Genomic DNA, 23,298 nt, shown 5'->3' with positions numbered 1-23,298 from the left:
AAAACTAGACAGGTGTGGTGGTGTGCGCCTGTAATCCCAGTAACAAAGGAGGCCAAGACTGGAGGATTGCTTGAGCCTGGGAGGTCGAGGCTACAGTGACCCATGGAGTGCGGCTGCACTCCAGCCTGAGCGACAGAGTGAGACCCTGTCTCTTGCACACACACACACACACACACACACACACACACACACACACGCAGAGTATGAAGGCCAAGACGGTGTGGGATTCAGGAGGCAGAGACATTGAAAGAGCAACTTCAGGTAGACTCCTAAGAAATGTTTGTTTAGGACTGTAAAAACTAATGAGTTTTCAACCACTCTGTTTTGTCTTCTTCAGGAGAGAAATAAGGTAGAATGGATGAGTTTGTAGTTATACTAGACAAGTTTGGAGTTAATTATATATGGAGTGAAAGACAAGCTTATGAGAAATGATCAAAATTTGGGTCACCCACAGAACTTCACTTTTCTAGGTCAGATAAAGACTGTATCTCTTCCTCACATTCTTCTTCCCATTTACTTTGAAAAATCAGAAGACATAGTTTATTAGCTAAGCAAACACTTAGAATCACCAATGTGTACCAAATTTTCTGCACATTCCGATAATCAAGTTCTTTTACAGCAAATACAACACCTTGACACTTAATAGATGTGCATTTTGCGAATGATAGGTGACTGTGACTCTAAAGATGATGGCCAAGAAAAACTGGGAAAGGGTGGCCAATTGCCATAATGGTTTCAAGAAGATAAAGGCTCAGCAGTCCTTACCATTCTTGCCCAAGGTCATCCTTGAAGGGCATTTTCTAATCCAACATCCCTTCAAAGTTCCAGCATTGGCCTCTTTGGTTTATCTTGCCTTGTTTGTAATCACTTCTTAAAATTCTTTTTGCCATTATTTTTCTCACTAAGTTTTTAATCTATTTTTGTTGTTGTTTTATTTTAATGGAAAGTTTGCTCTCTTACGGCTTTCTCTGAGTTTCTCCAGTACTAGTTGTCATGTAAAGTGACAAGGTTCTTGTGGAGGAATTAAGGCTGTTTAATTAGATTTCTGCTCAGATGATGAGTTCTGTAAATTGAAAGGGATGAGAGTGAGGTGTTACTTGGGTGATATGTAGCTTGTAAGAAATTGTAGAAAATCACTTGGCAAAACAAATGGGAGTCTGTAGAAGACTTTTCCAGTAATTCATCAAGCCCTAAAAGCATTCATTTGTAAACTTTGAAATAATGAAAAATCATTGGGTTAAAAAGAAAGATGAACCATTTGTTTAATTTTGTTGTGCAGTTTTGTAATGCCAAAGCATTCTCTCTCCATAGAAAACTTGGCAATGGCTTCATCCGGAGTCATTGGATGAAGACCAGCATGCAAACACCAAACGAGCTATTTGTGTCTTGTGAACGTGTGTCTGATCTTGGATGAAGTATATTCTGCTGAGGGCCGACATGAATGTCCAAAGTTATAATCCATTGTCACTTGCAGATGAGGATCAGATTCCCACCCAATCTGACCCCCTGTGAGAATGCTGTCAAGGTATAATTAGAGTCAGATTCTGGGCCTCATTAAACCACATCATACAACCCACAGTCAGCTCTTGCTCTCCATGTAATCAGCTCTAGAATTATGATAATGTGATAGTGCAAATATGGTGGCTTTCAGAAACTGGATTATCATGAGCCACTATAATAATGGTTGATTTCCCAGGTTCAGGTCTTAGGATTCCCATGACAAAGGAGAAAAGAACTGTTGGTCTGCACAGAAATTTATCATCTCTGGAGAAGATTTTTTTTTACTATTGCATATGAATAATGGCTATGTATCCAGTTTACTCTACCAAGTTTACTAAAATTGACAACTTATGAAGCAAATTTAGTTTTTCTTGGTAGAGGTTAAATTTAATTATTAAAGTATCTAACACATATTTGAATGTCTCCCTTTGGATTCAGTGCCCTTGACTTAGAAAAAATTGATTCATAACAGGCACTGGATCCTGTTTCTTTCTTGGGTATATTCATGAGGAATAATGAGAAGATATCAGCAAAAATCTTTGAGTATTTTGGAATGAGATTAATCTTATGAATAAATGAATATAAGACTTAGTAAGCTGGTATTACTTTTAGAATGACATTCCCAAGTTTCAGTTTTGAAACTTTATACAAAACATTATCCAAACCTTTCATCATCTGCTAATCTTTCTAATTTGGGTAGTATGACCTATTGCATCATATACAGAATCCTACTTAGTGGCTCAGATTGGAGTATGAGCGCTTGTACGTGCCTCTGAAGACAAACCCTCTAATGTTTGAATTTGGTAGTGCAGATTTCCAAGGTTAATACTTAAATGTGAAGTAATAGGCCTAAATTGGAGGCCCAAGGCTGAGCATTAGGAAGTTAGAGAGAAAGTGTGTTTTGTTTTTTCTGATGTATCTTATTGTGCTCCCTCCACATAATACAAGAATTGCTTATCCTGTCTCCCTTACAGTATTCCACACACACAACCTTCTTTGCCTGGAAATATTTACATGCATGATTGACTAGAGCAGCAGAGATGTTTCTGGCATGATATAAAGAATAATAGGAACAGGTTGTGATACATTTTTTAAAATAGCCATTGTTAGCCAGGCACAGTGGCTCACGCCTGTAATCCCAGCACTTTGGGAGGCCAAGGTGGGTGGATCACCTGAGGTCAGGAGTTCGAGACAAGCCTGGCCAACATGGTAAAACCCCATCTCTATTTAAAATACAAAAATTAGCTGGGTGTGGTGGTGGGCACCTGTAATCCCAGCTACTCGAGAGACTGGGGCAGGAAATCACTTGAACCTGAGAGGCAGAGGTTGCAGTGAGCTGAGATTGCACCATTGCGCTCCAGTCTGGGCAACAGAGCCAGATTCTGTCTCAAATAAAATAAAATAAAATAAAATAAAATAAAATAGCCATTGTTAGTTCTAACTCAACTTTTACATGAGATGGTCTTAGCTGGATGGTTTCAGATGAAAGAGTCAGAGGGGAATGGAATGATTCCAGGTGAGAAGGTGACTCTCAGGTAAAAGCTTTGGTTCCCTTATTGCTCCCATTCATGCCATTCAGAAACAAGAATAATCCTAGCAATCAATCCATCATTTTGTTACTGACCAACCTTTTACTTCTGGGTCTAATATCTAGTTTAAATTATTTTTTTCAATAAATGAACATAAAATTGTCTTCTAATGACAATCAAGCTGAAATTATCTCTGTGTATAAAATAATTACAGATTATCAAAGAAGCTGGATATATCATTTTTTACCTGATTCCATTGACTTCTATTTTTAATTTGCTAAATTAAATGTTGTAGGAAAAACTGAAGAGCTTTGTTCTAACTTTGAAATTCCACCACAAAATAATTGAGTCATGCACATAAAATGTCCATTAACAAGAACACAGTTGTAGTACTGGTTATTTTTGTTTGAAATAGAAATATGAAATTTTAAATTCAGCTATTTAAAATGCCCGAGGCTACCATGGAATGTACAAGGCTCTTAGTGAGGAGCAACACAAATAAAGATTTTTACAACCAAGTGAGGTAACTTCTTGGCCTAGGAATTTATGATAGAGCTTTTACTATGCTTTTAAAAGTATTTTCACTAGATATAACATCAAGTTCATATATGTAAAGTGATGAAAACTATCATAGTGGTCTAATTCTCTGACAAGGCAAGCTTGGTATTGAGATGTGATAAGTTCATTCAAGGAAGCCTTCTGTCAATTTCCATAGGATTGGGAAGGTGGTGCCTTGTCCATCTTTGCAGGTGTTGGAAGGGGAGCATTATTGCATAGATCTGTTCCAGTTTCACAGCAACATACAGACTATAGTGTAAAGAAAGAAAAAGTGAAAAAGTGATAGGACTTATATGCACTACAAACAATTATGACCACTGACCAGCTCTCACTGTCACTTCCTGATTTAATTATCCCAATAGTCTTTCAACGTAAATGTTATTCAGATAACCATAGATACGTGGCCTGAAGCCAGATATAACAAGAACCAGCCAGTAAAGAAATGGGTTGAAGGTAACCAAGTAATAAGTGACTGGAGTGGTTACTGAACCCAAATCAGGTGATTAGAAAGTTAGATTCCCAGGGGAATTCTCATTACAAGAAACATCAGGTAATTGGAAGCCCTGTTAAACCCACCATAACAAACGCTCAGCAAGTGTACATCTGCAGTGCCAGTACAAGAGTCTTCAGGTCTTATGCACTTTCTAAAATCTTTTATTATTAACCATTGACCCTCTAACCTCAACTTCTTTGAGATGATAACTTTGTTTCCTTTAGTAAATAAGTAAATTCCTTTTTACCCTCCTTCCCAGGAAGTTTGAGATTCATGTATAAAGATGAAGACCTAAATAATACTGGCTGAGCCACCCTAATTTGAAAATCCAAAATCTGAAATGCTCTAAAATCCAAAACTTTTTCAGCACTGACATGACACAAGAAGAGGAAAATTCCACACATAAGTACTTAACACAAACTTTGTTTCATGCACAAAATTATTGAAAATATTGTATAAAATTACCTTCAAGCTTATGTATATAAGGTGTATGTGGAATGTAAGTTAATTCAGTGGTCAGACTTGGGTCCTATCCCCAAGATATCTCATTATATATGTGCAAATATTCCAAAATCCAAAACACGTCCGGTTCTAAGCATTTAGGATAAGGGATACTCAACCTGTAGCATAAAATCAATATTTTGGGTTATAGCTGGGTGCAGTGACTCACACCTATAATCCCAGCACTTTGGGAGGCCAAGGTGGGAGGACTGCTTGAGGCCAAGAGTTTGAAACCAATCTGGGCAACATAGTAAGACCCTGTCTCTACTAATTAATTAATTAATTAACCAACTGTGAGTGGATGTTCTCGCCTGTAGTCCTAGCTACTCAGGAGGCTGAAGCAGGAGGATCACTGGAACCCAGAAGTTGGAGGTTACAGTGAACTATGATTGTACCACTGGACTCCAGCCTGAATGACAGAGACAGAGACCCTGAACTTAAAAAAATGTATATGTTACAACTTGGGACTGAAATATTTGTTTGTATGTTAATAGTTTGTAGCATTTAAGATAATATGACATATTACAGAAATTTGACAGATTTGCTTTGAAATGCTAATTTGAAACATGTAATTTTTTTTTTTTTTTTTTTTTTTGAGATGGAATGCACTGGTGTGATCTCGGCTCACTGCAACCTCCACCTCCTGGGGTTCAAGTGATTCTCCTACCTCAGCCTCCTGAGTGGCTGGGATCACAGGTGCCCACCACCATGCCCAGCTAATTTTTGTATTTTTACTAGAGATGGGGTTTCACCATGTTGGCCAGCCTGGTCACGAACTCCTGACCTCAAGTGATCTGCCCACCTTGGCCTCCCAAAGTGCTGGGATTATAGGCATGAGCCACCACACCCAGCCTAACATATAATTTCTTTTAGAACTGTTATTTTAAGTTGGATCTGTAAGATAGTTTAAGTTTCAAAACAATATTGCGATGTTCAAAAAAACTTGGGTTTCAGCATTTTTTTTTTTTTTTTGGAGACAGAGTCTCGCTCTGTTGTCAGGTTGGAGTGCAGTGGTGCAATCTCGACTCACTGCAACCTCCGCCTCCTGGGTTCAAGCGATTCTCCTGCCTCAGCCTCCCAAGTAGCTAGGATTACAAGTGTGCACCACCATGCCCAGTTAATTTTTATATTTGTAGTAGAGACCGGGATTTCACCATGTTGGCCAGGATGGTCTTGATCTCCTGACCTTGTGATCTGCCCACCTTGGCCTCCCAAAGTGCTGGGATTACAGACATGAGCCACCACACCTGGCCCAGGTTTCAGCATATTTTTAAGTTTAGTTTGTTAGATTTATGAGAGCTACTTAAGGACTTGGGAAGGTATAACGTGTTAGGGTATTAATTTTATCCTGTTAGGCATTTGAAGTGCTTATAAAGTAAATTGAATATGTTAAATTGATAAATGCAGTTTAAAGTGTTACAGGAGTAATCTGAACAATGATTCCCCATAGGGGTGAGGATTGACCTGAAAAGGGGCTCGAGGGTACTTTCTAGGGTGATAGAAATGTTTTATCTCTTGATTGAGCTGTTGGTTATGAAAATCCATTAAACTGTCCCTTAAGATCTATGCATTTCCTTGCATGTAAATTTTACCACAATTTAAAAATATGTGTGTAGGAACTTAATCAGCTAATTTATAGACAGAATTGATTGTTTAATGGAGTTGAGTCTATTTAACTTGAGTTAATCAAACATTGATTCAAGGACCCCCTGAGAGTGATCATTCTTGGTTTCATAAAATTTATTAGACGTATGAATAGAATAATGAGATCATAATTTGAATTTAAAAGCTTAAGGGAAACTACATAGTGAATTGTTGACATAGATGCAGTTCTTGAACAAAAATCTGGATGGTCTGTAAGTCCATGTCTATTCCTTCTCCTAGTTGGTTGGACTCCTGGGGAAGTAGGATAGTCTTCCTAGTATGCTGCATTTAGCATGAAGCCCTTGACTATTGGTGAGTGAATGGAACACCTCTAGAGGCCAACTACATCATCCTTCTGTCCTCCTTGTAGCACTAGTTCATTTGCATAGGTCAGCATATCCGATAAACTCACACCTTGAAGGGCAGAAAGGACACTTCTTGAGAAGACTGTACACAGGACAGTGTTTCTATGACAGCAAACCTCGGTAGCCACAAATCCCTGGAGGATCAGTAATGCTAGTGCACACAAGGAGCTCTCTCCCAGCCTGAGGGCTCTGCCACCCAGGTAGGGCTAAGAGGCTGGAGTTGACAAAGGGAAGTCAAAAATGGGAGAGCTGTCCATCAGGGGTGTTGCTGAGCCCTGAATAGAGATCGAGGTGGGTCTGTCTCTCCCCCTTATTTTAAACCTGTACCTTTCCTTTTATTCTCTAGGATACCTTCTCTATCTTTTCTGGTTTGCAAAAGAAAAAAAATCGTTAGATAGCCACTTTGAATCAGGCTTGGAAAAACACTTATAAATAATAATTCCACACATGTAAGATGGCTAGTCAACCTAGGTCTGAAAATGACTTCACAACTTCAAAATTAGCAACCAAAAGACATCTAAATGCTGTGATCTTTCCTTTTCTCTTCCAGATCAGATTAGCTTTGCTCTTCACTGTCCTTTTGTCAAAGCCCCTCCTTCATATTTGGCATGAAACCTTCCTCAGCTACTCACACAGTAATTGCCTCATTTCTCAAACTCTCTAGAGTCACATCATCCAATCAAAGTACTGTGTAATGTGAGCCACATATGTAATTGAAAAATTTTCAAGTAATCACATTTTTTAAGTAAAAATAATCAGGTAAAATTAATTGTACTAATACATTTTATTTGACCCAATATATTTCAAATGTTATGTCAACATGTAATCAATATAAAAATGATTAATGTATGTATTTCATATTCACAGCACATCTCAATTCAGACTAACTGTATTTCAAGTGCTCAAAACCGCAAGTGGCTAGTGGTGGCCATATTGGACCACAGAGCTCTAGAACTTCTGTAGCCCATGGTTTAGCAGTTAATTATGTGTGCACTTGGCATGTTCGCTGCTTATTCTCTAGTGAAGTCATTCTCTCTAGCAGGCCAAGTTTTGTTTATACCACAGGTCCTAGCATGGTGCTTTGCGCATTGGGGGCACTCAACAAACCCCTAAGATTTGCTTCATAAATGATCCCTATACACTGATAGCATCTTCCTCATTCATGGAATAACAAGAATGACCTCATCTCCTCTCACTTTCATTCCTTAGCTACTAACACTGTTGCAAAGATCTCTGGAAACCAGAAACTTTGGTCACCTATACCTTAAATGGAGAGAGAAGTAAAACTTGCTACTGAGAAGCAAGGACTGCCTAGAAGTTTTAGTTTGCTGGCAGAGTCAAAATAAGCACTGAATGAAGATGTGTGTGGTTCCCAGTTTTATAAATAGGTTTTACAAGAGGAGAGTGTTTGCTTCTTTGTTTTTGATGCCAAACATTTCTTCTTTTAGCATGTTATCTGAAAGTAATGATGCCAAAGGGATGATATGCCAGAAAAAGATGGTTTGTGTCCAGTTCTTTCATATGCCAGGCATAACCTCCAATTAATCTGAATGAAAGAGTGGGTGCCCATGCAGACAATGCCAACAAATGCCCCTGTAGAGAGGACACATACAGATGCCAACCTGAAATCGGGCACTGGCTACTGAAACAAAGGATTGCTTTAATTTTTGTGGAATAAACTATTTTTTCCCTCTGCTTTTCATGAAGTGGCCCTAAAGAATTCCTCTTGTTTGTGGTCTCGAAAAAATTAGAACTATGCCAATGAGGCCTGCCTTTAAGGGTTCTATTAAACAATAAGAAGGCTTTGTTATTGGCAATAAAATTAAAGCAAGCAGTGTTTCCATTACCTGGCAGGCTGCCCTCTCCCTTCCCACAACCCCAACCCTGATCCTGACAAACCTCAGCAGACCATTCTGTTTCCCAGGTAGGAAGGTTAGATGGCAACATCTGTCAGGTTTGTGTACAGAAATATAATTGACCTTAATGATAATGTATAAAGAGCGAGAGACGCCACGGGGGGAGGGGGGAGGAAAAAATGGGGGTGGGGAGAGAGAGGGATGCTTCTCCAAATAATCTTTAACTCAAGCTTTAAAAATGTCAAGTTTACTGCAGAGGCTTCAAGTTCTCAAACCATTGTTCCAGAAAGACAATAATAATTTCACAATGAGTTGAAATGATGGAAGTGAGGGGTCATTAGATAAGGAAATATACATTTTAGTCTGACACACTAGATGTCATGTGTTTTCTTTTTCAGGGAACTTTGCCTACCATTGCTCAAACTTAGACCCACTTACAGTCAGTTGCAAATGAATGCTTGTAGGTAGATTGTGGCCCTGAAATCAGGAATGACCAAGGCTAGTACAGAAAGCACTGTCAGATGCAAATTCTGTTTAGCCTCACAGTTAGTCAAAAGTCATTGGAACTGAAAACTTGGATGACTGTGATGCCAGCTCTCTCTGTCCTCCATGAGAGCTCAAAATGGTCATATTGTAGTCTCCTCTAGTGTAAGAGCTCTCCTACAGCTGTCAAGGCCATACCCATATACCACTCACAGGTCTTATCTCCCTGGCCTGGGAGCTTTTTCTGCCCCTCCCAGGACCAACTAATTCCAAAGGGGAGTTAATGCCTACCTTCCCCCAACAGCTTTCAACCAGCTCCTGATGGGAGATGTTAGATAAATACTCTGCTTCTTCCCCATTAGCTGGAATGTTCTATACTGTTTCCCAGAGTTGCCCACTGGGATTAATCTCCAGTTGCCCAAGGTGGTCTTGGTAAGTCACACTTTACTGGCTTCATAGTTGTCCCTGTTTCACTTCCTACCCGGTACCGGTGTTTTCTGACAACAATATGACCATCCATTATTGTCTCATATCCTTCTCAGGGAGGATAGAACTGCCAACCATGTCTAAAATGAAATGATAGCACAAGTCTCTTTTTCTAGTCATGGCTATAGCTCACATGTTCAATTTCTCTAAACTTAAATCTGTTTCATTATATTTGAGTAAACATACATATGAAACACCGGACATCAAAAATATTTAAAAATCAGTCTACTCACCTCCTGATATTCTAGAATGACAACAACAGGGCAATATATTTCATAGATATCACTTGTGGATGCATCACGAAGGCAGAACAAAGCTTAACATTTTCCAGTTGTACCTCCCAGTTAAGTTCTATCAGTGGCGTAGTCATGTGTACTTCACTCACTGTATAGAATACCAAAGAGCAGAAACCCAATCTTCATTTTCCAGAACTTTGCAGGAGCAGATGGCTTCTATATCTGAGTAACTGAAGCCTGAAAAGGGGTCCAACTCAGTATTTTTCCAGTACATCACTTTTCAGGAATCATGGCACAACAACTAAAAGGAATGCCACTTAATGAGAAATAACATGTAAGATTGAAAGTGATTAAGGTAAAGTCATAGAGTAGAGGTTTCCTCTTTCCATTAGAAATAACTTCCCTTCCCTGAAACACGTCACCTCCATCTTTCCTGGCACTCCATTAATGGTCATCTTCTAAAAGTTATTGTCTACCCTCTGACCACAACATCAAATGCCAAACACATTTGTTGAAAATTATTTAATAGAAATTGCTACTTTTCAGAAACTTTATGAAAAAGATGTGATAGAGACAAACACCCGTGGCAGGTTAGTAGATTTCTTTTCATTCAGTGTGCCCAGCCCAAACGGAAGGGTGTGAAGCATTTGTTTTATAAAGTGTGTAATTAATAAGAGAAAGGAAGGGAGGAGTTTATTGTTTTCCAATGAATTATGAGCAACCCCTTCCATTCTGCTTCTTCATTTTGGAACTGCTTCTAACAAAGTTACCATCAAACACAAAAAGAAAAGACTGTGATATTGATGCCAAAAATATAAGATTGAAGTCAGTTGAGTGTAGCCTAGGAAAAACATTACAGAAGGAGTAACATTTATTATAATTGTGACAGAAGTCAGCAGGACATCATGGAGACAGTAAAAACCATACTGCAAGTATTTTGTCATTTTCAAATTGAAATTCCATTAATTTAGTACTTGTAGCTATTCATGCTTTAAAAGAAGAAAACTAATATTTATTGAGCATCTACTATGTACCAGATTGTTTACAGATATTTTCATCAAAAGTATGCAAATGAAGAAACATTCTCACAGAAATTTAACATATTTTTCATACCTTCAGTCCTTTGAATATAAAGTCCATGATTTTTCCTTTATGCCAGAGGTCAGCAAACTGTGATGCTCATGCTAAATCACACTGTTTTTGTAAGTAAAGTTTTATTGGAACACAGCCACGTCCATTTGCATCCATATTGTCTATGGCTGCTTTCACACTACAACAGCAGAGTTGAGTAGCTACAACAGAGACCGTCTGGCCCACAATGCTAAAATAATTACTATCTAGGCCTTTACAAAAAAAAAGTTTCCCAATTCCTGCTCTGTACCATGGAAAAATGTTCTCTACCCTTCTTTCCCCATCCAATTGTATCAGAAAGCAGCCTTCAAGGAACCCAGTTGGGATTTTGGGATTTAGAAGCAGCTTCAAAAATTCTGGAGTTAAGCCTCATGTTATAGCTTCCAAAGCTATTATTTTGATGATGTAGATGCATCAAAGTTTTGATTCATGCTAGAAAGTCCTCAGGTAACCAGCACAGGCTGACTGGTCCTAGAACCTCTAGTTTTAATTCTCTATGGACATTCCAGATAAAAAGAGTTTGTTAGCAATAGTGATCATTCACATTTATGTAGTAATTACTACATGCCAAGCATTTGTCAAGGGCTTTTCATGTATTCACTCATTTAGTTCTCACCACAGTCTAACCCAGGGGTTCTCAATCTTGGCACTAGTGGGATTTGGGTATGGACCTCTCACTGTTGTGGGGGCTGTCTTATGTGTTGTAGGATGTTTAGCAGCATCGCACCTGGTCTGCCAGGTAACAAGTGTTATTTTCCTTATTATGCAGGTAGGGAACTTGAGATATAGATAGTTGAAGTAAATGCCCAATAAGATACAACTAATAAGCAATAAAAACCTGGTATTTCAATCCCAGGAAGACTTCCTCAAGTCCCTGAGCCCCAAACCATTGCCTCCATTAGCCAGCCCTTGCTCCCTCTAAATTATTTTACCTGTTTGAAGATTTTTGCTTTACTGAAAAACTAACAGCGACATCAACAACATCGTGAATGGCCACGTTCTGTATGCTGCTATTGGAAGTAAAACTCCTTTATGTGAAGTTTCAAAGTTTTAGGCATTAGCAATGGCATTTTTTGCTAGGCAGTTTTATTGCCTTATTACAGTTGTATTTCATTTATAAGGAAGAATTTAATTGCTCTACTAACCACAGTGTGTTGCCATTTTTGATGGTGTCTTGCTATCTTGTCCAGCACTCAAACTTCATAATCTTAGAAACCTCAAGAAAAGAGGATTTATCATGAGGTTCCTGGGAGCTATTTTTTTTAGTCCCATAGCAAATTCCTGTCTGGATAGTTAATCAATATGTAGAATTGATCTCCTCTGGTCCAAATTATTTTCTACCATGTAACTATGCTAAAGCCTGGATTACATGTAGCTTCTAGTTGTATCACTATATCACTACTATTATTTCCCACCAAAATCACTTTATGAAAGGATTCCATTTTTAATTTTTCTGAAAAGCCTTTCTTGGAGTTTAAAAAGTTTTGATCAAAAATGTTAAATATTAAATTAACACATTAAACATTAAAAATATTGTCCTGTACTCTGATCTGTCCTCTAAAGGACCTCAGGAGCCAGGCCATTCTCTCTCTCTCATTCACTTGAGCCAGGTCCACAAGTATTTGACTTTGGTGTGAAAGAGTTTCAGGGTGAAGATTACATATAAACATATCAGATGAATTACGGTAATACTGTCTGCTGTTACTCAATTCTCCTTGGCTCAGCTTTATATACAGACTGAAGTATTAGAATCCCTTTCATTGTTCCTCTGGCAGCTCTAACTTTTGCCCCAGAGTCTGGAATGTTCATCACAGCTGTCTTTGGTAATAAAACCCAAAGCACCCTCATATCCTCATATTTCTTTTTGCACCTGGTCAGTGGTACACAGCTGGGTGTAGAGCCCACTTGCATACAGTTTTCTCCCTGTACCCTCATCCACAGGTCAAATATCGGCTTATATAAAGCTCTGTTTTGTTTCAGTTGCTTCAGCCTTGGGCAAATTGGAATTAACTCCTCCAATGTTTTTCCTTTGGAGTGAGATGGGATGGTTATGCCACATTATGTAGTACCACTAACCCCTTCAAATTTGGATGCAGACTCAAAATTACATATTCTTAGTTATAGAGAAAAGTCCTTTTGAGTCTAAACAATAACAAGAATGTCAACCTAGCATCATATATAAAAATGTTTCAGCCTTTCTCAAGGTCACCTTAATTCGTGACCTTGGAATGGAAGGTCACATTTATTCACTGTGGCATGAAACAGCTTTTGTTTTTGCCATGAGGCTGAATCTAGGCAAATTTGTAAATTAGATATTTGTCTTTTAAACTCCCAGTCTCCTTGGTAATGGTTTCAAAGATGGCAAGGTTCAGAATCTTAAACTAAAGGGGTCACAGTTTGATGGTGCAATTTCAAGAGTGCAGTAATGGTGGGCCAGGGTGGGAGAGGCATCTGGATTGCACAACTCAAGGGGTTTACCATTCTTGCGGAATTCAAAGTGAATAGTAGCCTCCGGATTTGTGCAACCTTCTTCTCAATACCCAGAAATAGAATATCCTGTCTCCAACACATTGGGGTTATCCTCTCCCAAGCTTACTTCAGTGTCTCCGTCTGTGTACAAATAAGAAGTGATATATCAAGTCAGTGTGTCATTTTCACAACAGGAATTATAAGGCTGTATTCTGAAAGTCTATGGATGGCTAACTTATTTCAATAAAGCACTGCAAAATGAGAAAATGAGGGTTTCTAAAATGCATGCTAGTTCAATTTCACCTGTGAGAACTGACCAGATATTTTTTTCCTTCACTGATGCTCCATCCTAAGTGTTCCAAATATTTCTAAAGATTTCAAGCCCACACATGTCTGAAATCTAATGATGTTTATACTCTGCACTGAACATCTCATTTTGCAGTTGAATACAAGTCAAATTAAAAGAGCCAGTTTTTAGAAATAATACTTAAATACCACTTACAGACTGCTAAAGAACATTTCACAGACACCTAGTCCAATTTCTAGTATATGTATGTAACTAAATCCCTTTAATGTTTATACGTATTTGAGAAGGAAAAAAATAATTGTCCTCTTTACCCCACCCGTTCCTCAAAACAGTGTAACACTATTACACCATAAAACTTAACAGGGAGACTTTGGGCGTTGCTAGCCAAGTGCTCTCGAGAAAATAGCTAATCCATTTATGTCATCATTAACTAATCTGGGGAATGATTATGCGTAACTGCATTTCGAGAAAGGGAAGGTAAACTGTGCACCCAGTGGCAACTTACATGGGACTGCAACTGATTATTGGTGCCAGATATGAGCATTAATGAAGCCGGGTGACCCTCAATGCTGAATTCCATCTCAGGACTAGGCAGGCCAGATATGATTGTTTTGCTTCTACATTCACATCATTATTCAGCTTTGTAATGTCTCTTTCATTAGACTGTAAAGGATCAGAAAGTCATTGTCAGAGAGAAGCAGCAATATTACCCTAGGAATAGGAGAAAGTGGGTCAGCAACTCCCTACAGGCAAGACTGATGGGGAGAAGATGCATTTCAAGATGCGAAAGAAAACTGTGACTCTAAATGTAGAGAAGGTGTGTGCTGAGCAGATGGGTGAGGCCAAAAATGAGATGAGGCGAAAATGACTGAGTTTCTCATACTGGTGGGCTGATGTGATATTTGCTTATGAGTGTACTTGAGGTGAGAAAAAACCATAGTATCGAGGAGCCTGGCCTGAGTTCTCGGCTCACTGCAACCTCCGACTCCTGGTTTCAAGCGGTTCTCCTGCCTCAGCCTCCCAAGTAGCTGGGATTATAGGCATGCACCACCACACCCAACTAATTTTTGTATTTTTAGTAGAGTCGGGGTTTCATCATGTTGGCCAGGATAGTTTCAATCTCTTGACCTCATAACCCGCCGGCCTTGGCCTCCCAAAGTGCTGGGATTACAGGCATGAGCCACTGCACCCGGCCAGGAAGGCCTAATTTTAAACTGTATTTTGTCCTAAGTCAAGTGCCCCATTTCCAGTGTGGTCCAAAGGCAGGAGACAGTAATTACCCACCACTGGGCATCATTCCTAATGATCTTCATCTCACTCTTCCCCTTAGTTTAGGGGCCAAGGAGGAGACTGATGGCTCAAAAGTGGAAGTGTGAGTACTGGAAAGAAGAGTTTGAACTTGTTTTCTGCATCCTTAAATTGGCGCTCCTCAGAGCACTTTCATCAGCCACAGTGATTTCTGAATCAAAAGATGTGAATCAGAAATGAAAGCAAAAATCATAACCAGAAGCTGCTAGCTTCCAAACCAAACCTGGGAACTAGAAACACCAGAACATAACTGCAAGTAACCAATAAACCCTGCCATATTTGAACTAATAGAAATTAATGAGAAAGTCCAATCAAATCATTAATTCTTTGTTTAAGTGACACATGAAACAGCAAAACTGTGGAAAACTTCTTTGTAGTAGAAAAATCTTTGAAATATAGAATAGTATTTAACTTGTTTTATTGTACCTTTTAGAATATAAGAATACTAGAGTTACAAGAATTTGGAAATTCATGAAAGTAGAAAACAAGATTCAACTTCCCTGGTTTCAAAAGGAAAGCTAAATCTGTATTCTCTGAAAGATCTAGGAAAAATACTTGGCCTAAAATGAATAGATCCTGTTCCCAAATTTCTAGGATTTTACATTTTGGGGTGACGGTGATTGTGATATCAGTGTTCTCAAAACACATTTGCCTCAACAAAGAGGATTTCAGCCCACTTTTTTGGTAAAGCAAACCTATCCATTCTGTAAATCAAATAGCCAAAATTTGGATTAAATTGAGCCCCATATTACAGTGGCAACTGGGATACTTTTTCTACTATGCAGTAACTCAAATCCCAATGATTGTGAGAGTGAAATGGATCCTAAACTAAATCATAATCTGTTTACAAAATCCCTTCTCAATGCAGACAACAGTACCTCAGATTTGTCAATGGCTTCATAAGTTTAGGTGTTTCTTCATATATTGTTTCATGTATTCACCGCAATAATTCCACATGGCTGAGAGAGCAGAAATCATTCAGCTCATTTTACAAATAGGAAAACTCACAAGTGGAGATAGCCTAAGATTTTCCTAATGTCACCATGTGGATATATTACACACCACATTTCATCTCACAGCCCCTACTCTAAAATTAGCAGTGGGGTCTCACTGGACTTAGTCAAAGTCGGAAGAGCTTGAAGTGTGGAATATGTTAGTGACAACAGTAAAACTTGAGGACCTCACAATGTGGTCAATTGATTTTCGACAAAGGTTCTCAGACACTTCAATGAAAGAAAGAATAGTCTTTCAAAAAATTGTGCTGAGACAACTGGCTATCCAAAGCAAAAGAATAAAGTCAGAAGCCTACCCTCACACCATACACAAAACTGACCTCAAAATGACTCATAGACCTAAATATAAAATATAAAACTTATAGAGGAAAACAGAACAGTAAGTCTTCATGACCTTGGGATAGGCAATGGTTTCTTAGGTACAACAACAAAAGCACAAGTAACAATAGAAAAGTAGATAAATTGAACTTCATTAAAATTTAAAAATGTTTTGTGCTTTAAAGGGTATCATAAAGAAAATGCAAAGGCAACCCACAAAACAGGAGGTAATATTTGCAAATCAGATATTTGATAAGGGACTTGTATTCTGAATATGTAAAGAAATAATACAATCTAGTAATTAAAAGACAAATGACCCAATTACAAAAGGAGCAAAAGATCTGAATAGTCATATCTCCAAAGTAGATACACAGCTGTCCAGTAAGTACATAAAAAGATGGTCAGCATCATTAGCCATCAGGAAAATGTAAGTCAAAACCACAGTGAGATACTACTTTACACCCACTAGGATGAATAAAATTAAAAAGACAGACAATAACAAGCATTAATAAGGATGTGGAGAAATTGGAACCCTCATGTATTTCTGATGGGAATATAAAATAATGCAGCCACTTTGAACAATAGCTTGGCAGTTCCTTAAAACATTAAACACAGTTATGCAACCCAGCAATTCCACCCCAATATCAAAGAAAAATGAATATATATTGGCACACAAAAACTTGTACATAAATGTTCATATCAATATTATTTATAGCAAACAAAAACTAGAAACATCAGTGTGCATCTATTAAAGAATAGATAAACAAAAAGTGGTCTATTCATACAATGAAATATTATTTGGCATAGAAGGGAATGAAGTACTGATAAATGCTACCACATAGATGAACCTTGAAAACATTATGCTAAGTGAAAGAAGCAAAACAAAAAGGATTATGTATTATTTTATTCCATTTGTATGAAATGTCCAGAACAGGCAAATCCATAAACAGACAGAAAGTAGGCTAGTGGTTGCCTCGGGCTGGAGCTGGGGCAGGTAGGGAAAATGTGGAGTGACTGCACACATTATGGGTTTCTTTTCTGGGCACTGAAAATGTTTTAGGCTTAGATTATGATGACAATTGCACATGAAATCATCTGTGAATACACGAAAAACCACAAAACTGCACATTTTAAATGGACAAATTTTATGATATGTGAAATATATTCCAATAAGGCAGTTTTAAAAAATCAATTCCTGGCCAGGTGTGGTGGCACACACCTGTAATCCCAGCACTTTTAAGAGGCCAAGGTGGGAGGATCACTTGAGCCCAGGAGTTTGAGACTAGCCTGGCAACATAGCAAGACCTCGTCTCTACAAAAAAATAATTTTTTTTAAAATTTAGCCGGGAGTCATGGCATATGCCTATAGTCCCAGCTATTCAGCTATTCAGGAGACTGAAGGGGGAGGATTGCTTGAGCCCAAGAGGTTGAGGATGCAGTGAGCCGTGATGGCACCAGTGCACTCCAGCCTGGGTGACAGAGAAAGAGCAAGACCCTGTCTCAAAAAAAATCAACTCCTTTCCTCCCTCCCCCTCAAATAAAACAATCCTTAGGACATAATTCTGTGTCTACACAGTCCTTGGAAACTCATCCATTGCCTGCATATCGAGTGATTGCTAGTAATAACTACTTGCTCCATTACGTTTTTGCCCTGTCTCTTCTTGGAAGGTCATTTTCCCTATTTATTTATTCAACAAATATTTTTTGAATGCCTATTTTGTGCCAGACATGGCACCAGGTGCTTGGGATAGATACCTTATTTAATACAATAGCTGAAGATCCCTGCGCATATGGAGCTTACGTTCTATCAGATTTACCTGGTATTCTCAAGTACAACTTATCTCTTCGGGTTTATTTCTAGTAGATACTTTTCAAGTCTGGGGTCTGACAAAGAAAAACTAGAGCTGGACAGTACTTAAAGCTGTAAAAACAGATTTTATTCAGGACTATTGTAGTAAGGGGAAAGAGACCTCAGTATAGAATGGGACTCAACTCCCAGTGTCATGTGGACCAGTGGGAATTTACAGCCAAGGAGCAGGGTGGTGGTAAGTGGATGGAAAATTACTAAGAGGAAACATCAGGGGTAAGGGGGATTCTGGTTAAACCGATCTAAAAGGATTCTTGCTGAAGGTAGGCCAAGTTGATCAGACATTCCCCGGGGCATGGTGAAGGATGAAGAACCCAATCAGATACTGAGAGTGATCAGATATGGAGATGGAGGATTCTGGCTAAACCAACTCAGCAGGGTTCTTGCTAAAACTGGTTTACAAGGAAGTGCACAGAAGGGCCCAGGAGAAAGTTCAAGACTAAAGTTTGGTCAAGCAAAGAAGCTTTGTCAGTGCTACTTTCTAGAAATTTTACTTCCTCCATCATAATGTGCTTATGTTATCAATATGGTCCCATCCTTTTCATAACTCAGTTGTAGTTAGTTATTAAATTCAGTAGGAGGTCAAAAGGAAACACAAGAAATTTACTGAGTGTAAGTTTCAAGAAAATATGTCAATAGACAGCTAAATTTATTTGAGAAACCTCAAGGGGAACTAGAAATGATGACATAAAAGAACAATAAGAGAAATGAAGCCTAATGATTATCCTCCTTGAAATATTAGCCTGAGTTCTACATTTGTACTTCTCAGTCAATGCATTTTTAATTTTTTTCTTTGTTCATTAAACAAATACTTAGCAAATAACTCTGTCTGCTAAACTGATGCAGGACATAATCTCATGGTTTACTGCAAATGGCCAATGACCATCTTCTCAATAAGATGTCTTGAGTAATCTCTATGTTGTGTCTGAACAATGATCATGAATAAATTCAAGGAATCCTGGGCCTCTGGAAACAGGACATGGTTTCTGTGAACAGCCATCAGTGGATTTTTATCTTGAACTCATGACCCTACTTCCAGTTTATCTCATTCATAGAGAATGAAATTACTCCAGTTAAAGTCTTCCAAATCAAAAAGGCTAGGGACTGGGCCATGTCTCCTCCCTGAGATATGCTAGAATAATCAATGCCATTGTCATTATTTGTAACATTGCAACTTCTCCTGCGGCTGTGTTAAAATAATAAACCTCATGCCTGCTATCTCCATCTCACACAGCTGTGGTTTCTGGGTTTCTGTTTGTGAATAAGCATTTCAGAATTGTCATGAGATGGAGGAAATAGCATGTGCAGAGTATTTCCCAGGCCTAGTTGCCAAGAATGAGCTAATTGTAAGCCTCCCTTGCATACGAGTCACAAAAACTTCAAATACAAGCCATTCTGTAATGATCCACCTTTCCATGTGAATGGTATTCTTTCATTGTAGAACCTTGATCTTTCAGAATTATACTAGGGGTATAATTTTAAATTATGTCATAAGATTAATAAACTATTGAACCATCTTTTGGTGCTTTATTTATGTTTTATAATGATTAGATACAAAATTGATGTTTGTATTTAAAAGAAATGTTAAATAAATGTGATACAGTCTTGCTACATTGCTTATGGAAAATTTGTCTAAAAGAGATTGATAGTAATCTGTCCTCCATAAAAGAATAATATTGGTTGTTTTTTTAACTTACATTTTTTGTGTTTAACAGGAAAAATTTGATACTTTTTTAAAGTATAAAAGCAGGAATTGCAAATATATTTCACATGACACATCAATTTCCAACTAATTGGTAATGGCTATGTACATATTATGTTAAAGATTCTGCAGCTGAGTCTGGCTTAGTACAAAAGACTGCTGTCACTGGATAATAATGTTTTCCAAGGATGCAAGATAGGAAGTGGCCATGTAAGTCCCATATTTGCCATCCCTGCATAATCAAAGAGTTAACATTTAAAATATCTTTTCCGAGATTACTAGAAACATCCTAGTGTACATTAAAAGTAGCATTTAACTGAAAACAAAGGCCAAATTAACACTTACCATTGTACTTATCCTGTAGGTCAATGCATCACGTCAAGAAGCCAAATTGACAGAGGAGTGTGATCTTCTTATTGAGATCATTCAGCAAAGACGACAAATTATTGGAACCAAGATCAAAGAAGGGAAGGTATGATTTCTAGGGCAGAAGATTTCATATTCCATACCTGGAGAAAATAATTCCTAATATATTCCAGGGGCTTCGGAAATGTTGAGAACCCTCTTTTTCTATACATTCTATAATTCCCTCTTAAGTCTTTAAGACTTAGTTAAAAGGCCTTTGCTTGGCGGTTTTTTCTCCATCCTTTTCTTTGTACTATGGTCTCCTGTGAAGACCTGTGATACAAGGGCTGCTCCGTTGCCCAGCGCCAGGAGGTAGCATAATGGTCTTGTCTATCATAGCCATTGTTTTCTATCTCACTTGTCTATGAGAAGGTGGGTTCTGTGGAGGCAGAGTTCATTTTGTATTCATTGTGATATCCTCGCAACTAGCATAGCATTACATAAATTAAAAATGAATCTGACTTTATTTATAGAAATTATGAAGTACTTTCCCATGTTTTTGAGGAAATGTATACAGATATAACTTCATGGTCCCAAAACCCCTGTGGTTTCACTATATCATATACTCCATTGCAGATATAGTAATGGTAGTACTTCTTTTCTAATGTTTCTATGTTTTAATTTCCTATTGTTCCATAGCAAACTATATTTTTAAGAGAAATTTACATACATTCTTTATAGCCAGTTTCTTATTTATTCAAAATTCATTCACAAACTGTTGGTCACTTTAGAACCCATCAATTTATTCTATTTTAAAATTAGTCATGTTTTTATTGAAATACTTATGATCCTTTTTATTTTACCCAATTCTCTGCCACATTCAAGGATAATTTTTTTCTTTCTTTCTTTCTTTCTTTCCTTCCTTCCTTCCTTCTTTCTTTCATTTGTTCGTTCTTTCTTTCTTTCTTTCTTTCTTTCTTTCTTTCTTTCTTTCTTTCTTTCTTTCTTTTTTGACAGTCTTTATCTGTCACCCAGGCTGGAGTGCACTGGCGCAATCATGGCTCACTGCAACTGCCGCCTCCCAGGCTCAAACAATCCTCCTGCCTTAGCCTCCTGAGTAGCTGGGACTACAGACATGGGCCACCACACCTGGCTAATTTTTATATTTTTTGTAGAGACAGGGTTTCACCATGTTGCCTAGGCTGGTCTCGAACTCCTGGGCTCAAGCAAGCCACCTGCCTCTGCCTCCTAAAATGCTGGGATGACAGGCACGAGCTACTGTGCCTGGCCAAGGATAATTTTTCTAAGGATTTTTAAAAATAGAAGCATTTATTTATGATCCAATAAATTCATGCATTTCTATCATTGTTCATAGCTGTACTTTAAAACAAAATATGTATAATTAAAACATACTAGCAAGTTTTAAGTGAAACACAGAGATAACCATGGCTAATGTAAGTGGTTTTCTCTGTTTTCCACAAAATTTAACAGGTACCTTTTAATACTGTACAATGTTTTACATTACTCTGTCTATATAGATTACAAAATATTTATACACATAAATTATTAAAATGATCTGAAAAAATAGTGAAATCAAATAGTTATTGATGCTGGTATTGTAGATTAACAGATTAGCATGAAATTATTCCCTGGCCAAGGACTCACATGTGCTGAAAAGCTACTTTTCCCCACATACTAATTGTCCAATTTAGAAGAGCACTAAGTGTCCATCTGGAATCCTTACAGGATATATTTCCTCTTCCATCACCATCGTGCATCACATGTGCACATCTCTTAATTCCAGAAATATTCCAGGTTCTCAGACACATGGCCACCTGAAGTACAGTCAGAAGTAATTATTCATATGCATACAGAAGGTAATTTGCTATCTTTACATGGTTGCATGCAGAGATTAGCTCTCAATACACATATTAGTTTATTTTCATTTTTAATTTTAAATTGACCAACAGTTATATATATTTATGGGGTACAAAGTGATATTACAATTTATGGATGAAATATGGAATAACTAAATCAAGCTAATTAACATATCATCATCTCAAAGCCTTTTTTTGTGGTGAGAACATTTGAAATTTACTTGCTTAGTGATTTTGAACTGTACAGTAAGTTATCATTTATTTGCTGTTTTCACCATGCCGTGCAATAGATCTCAAAGTAAAAAATAAATAAATATATATATATATATATATAATTTTTTTTAAAAAAGCACTTACTCTTCCTCTCTAATTGAGGTTTCGCACCTTACTCTTATTAGTTTCTTATGGCTGCAATAACAAATAACCATAAACTTGGTGGCTTTGAGACAACATAGATTTATTATCTTAGTGTGCTGAAATTCGGAAATCCAAAAATCGATCTCACTGGGTTAAACAAAATTGACAGTCAAGGTTTTGACAGTGCTGTTTCTTTCTGGAAGCTCTAGGGGAAAATCCATTTTTTCTTGCCTTTTCTAGCTCTTACAGGTAGCCTGCATTCTTTGGCTCATGGTCTCTTTGCATCAATCTGACCTCTCTTCCCATCCTCATGTCTTCTCTGACATAGGCCTTCCTGCCTTCCTCTTATAAGGAGCCTTGTGACTACATTGGGATTACCTGGATAATTCAGGGTAACATCCCTATCTCATGATCCTTAATCATGTCTGTAAAGTCCCTTTTGCCATGTAAGTAACATATTCAAAGATTCCTGAGATTAGGATGTGGGCAGCATTGAGGATCCTTATTCAGCCTACAAGGGCACTCCACCACAACTTCCTGGCTAGCTTGCCTTCCCTTCTCTTACTTAGCTTGGACTTCCCACCACCAGGGTTTCTCTCATGAGCTAGATCAGAGTAGTGCAGGTGTCCCCAAGTTCCAGCCATAGTAATGCATGGAGTTTATGCTTTGGTGCACTCGTTCTACTCCAGATACATGTCAGTAATAAAGAACATAATAAAATGCAAAAGCAAAGAGATATAGCTGGACGAAAAACAAGATAAATATCTCCACGGGCCAGAAATGAGACAAAACTGAAAAGCCATGACTGTGGCTGAGGATACAGGCTACTGGGATTTGGTCTGGAAGAGGCCAAAGTAGCTTCGGCTTCAACTCCTGTGGATAAATAGTTCTTGAAGCTTTGGGGAAAGGACCTAGAAGTGCTCCAGATGGGATGAGGAATGGAAATCAGGCTC

The 23,298-nt window shown here is 38.0% G+C and overlaps 1 protein-coding gene across 8 annotated transcripts in view; it reads left to right on the top strand.

The window, feature by feature from the left end:
- MID1 (midline 1) overlaps positions 1 to 23,298 on the top strand; it is a 391,573-nt gene that overhangs the window by 316,171 nt on the left and 52,104 nt on the right. For all 8 annotated transcript variants that reach the window (XM_050777270.1, XM_050777269.1, XM_050777271.1 and 5 more), the window contains exon 4: positions 20,131 to 20,238. In XM_050777270.1, the coding sequence (XP_050633227.1) occupies positions 20,131 to 20,238 (108 nt within the window). The remainder of the gene's footprint in view (positions 1 to 20,130; positions 20,239 to 23,298) is intronic.

This window comes from Macaca thibetana, chromosome X (genome assembly GCF_024542745.1).
Source record: "Macaca thibetana thibetana isolate TM-01 chromosome X, ASM2454274v1, whole genome shotgun sequence".
Taxonomy (NCBI): Eukaryota; Metazoa; Chordata; class Mammalia; order Primates; family Cercopithecidae; genus Macaca; species Macaca thibetana.
The sequence above is the reverse complement of the archived record's forward strand: the minus strand, read 5'-3'. Positions and strand labels throughout refer to the sequence as shown.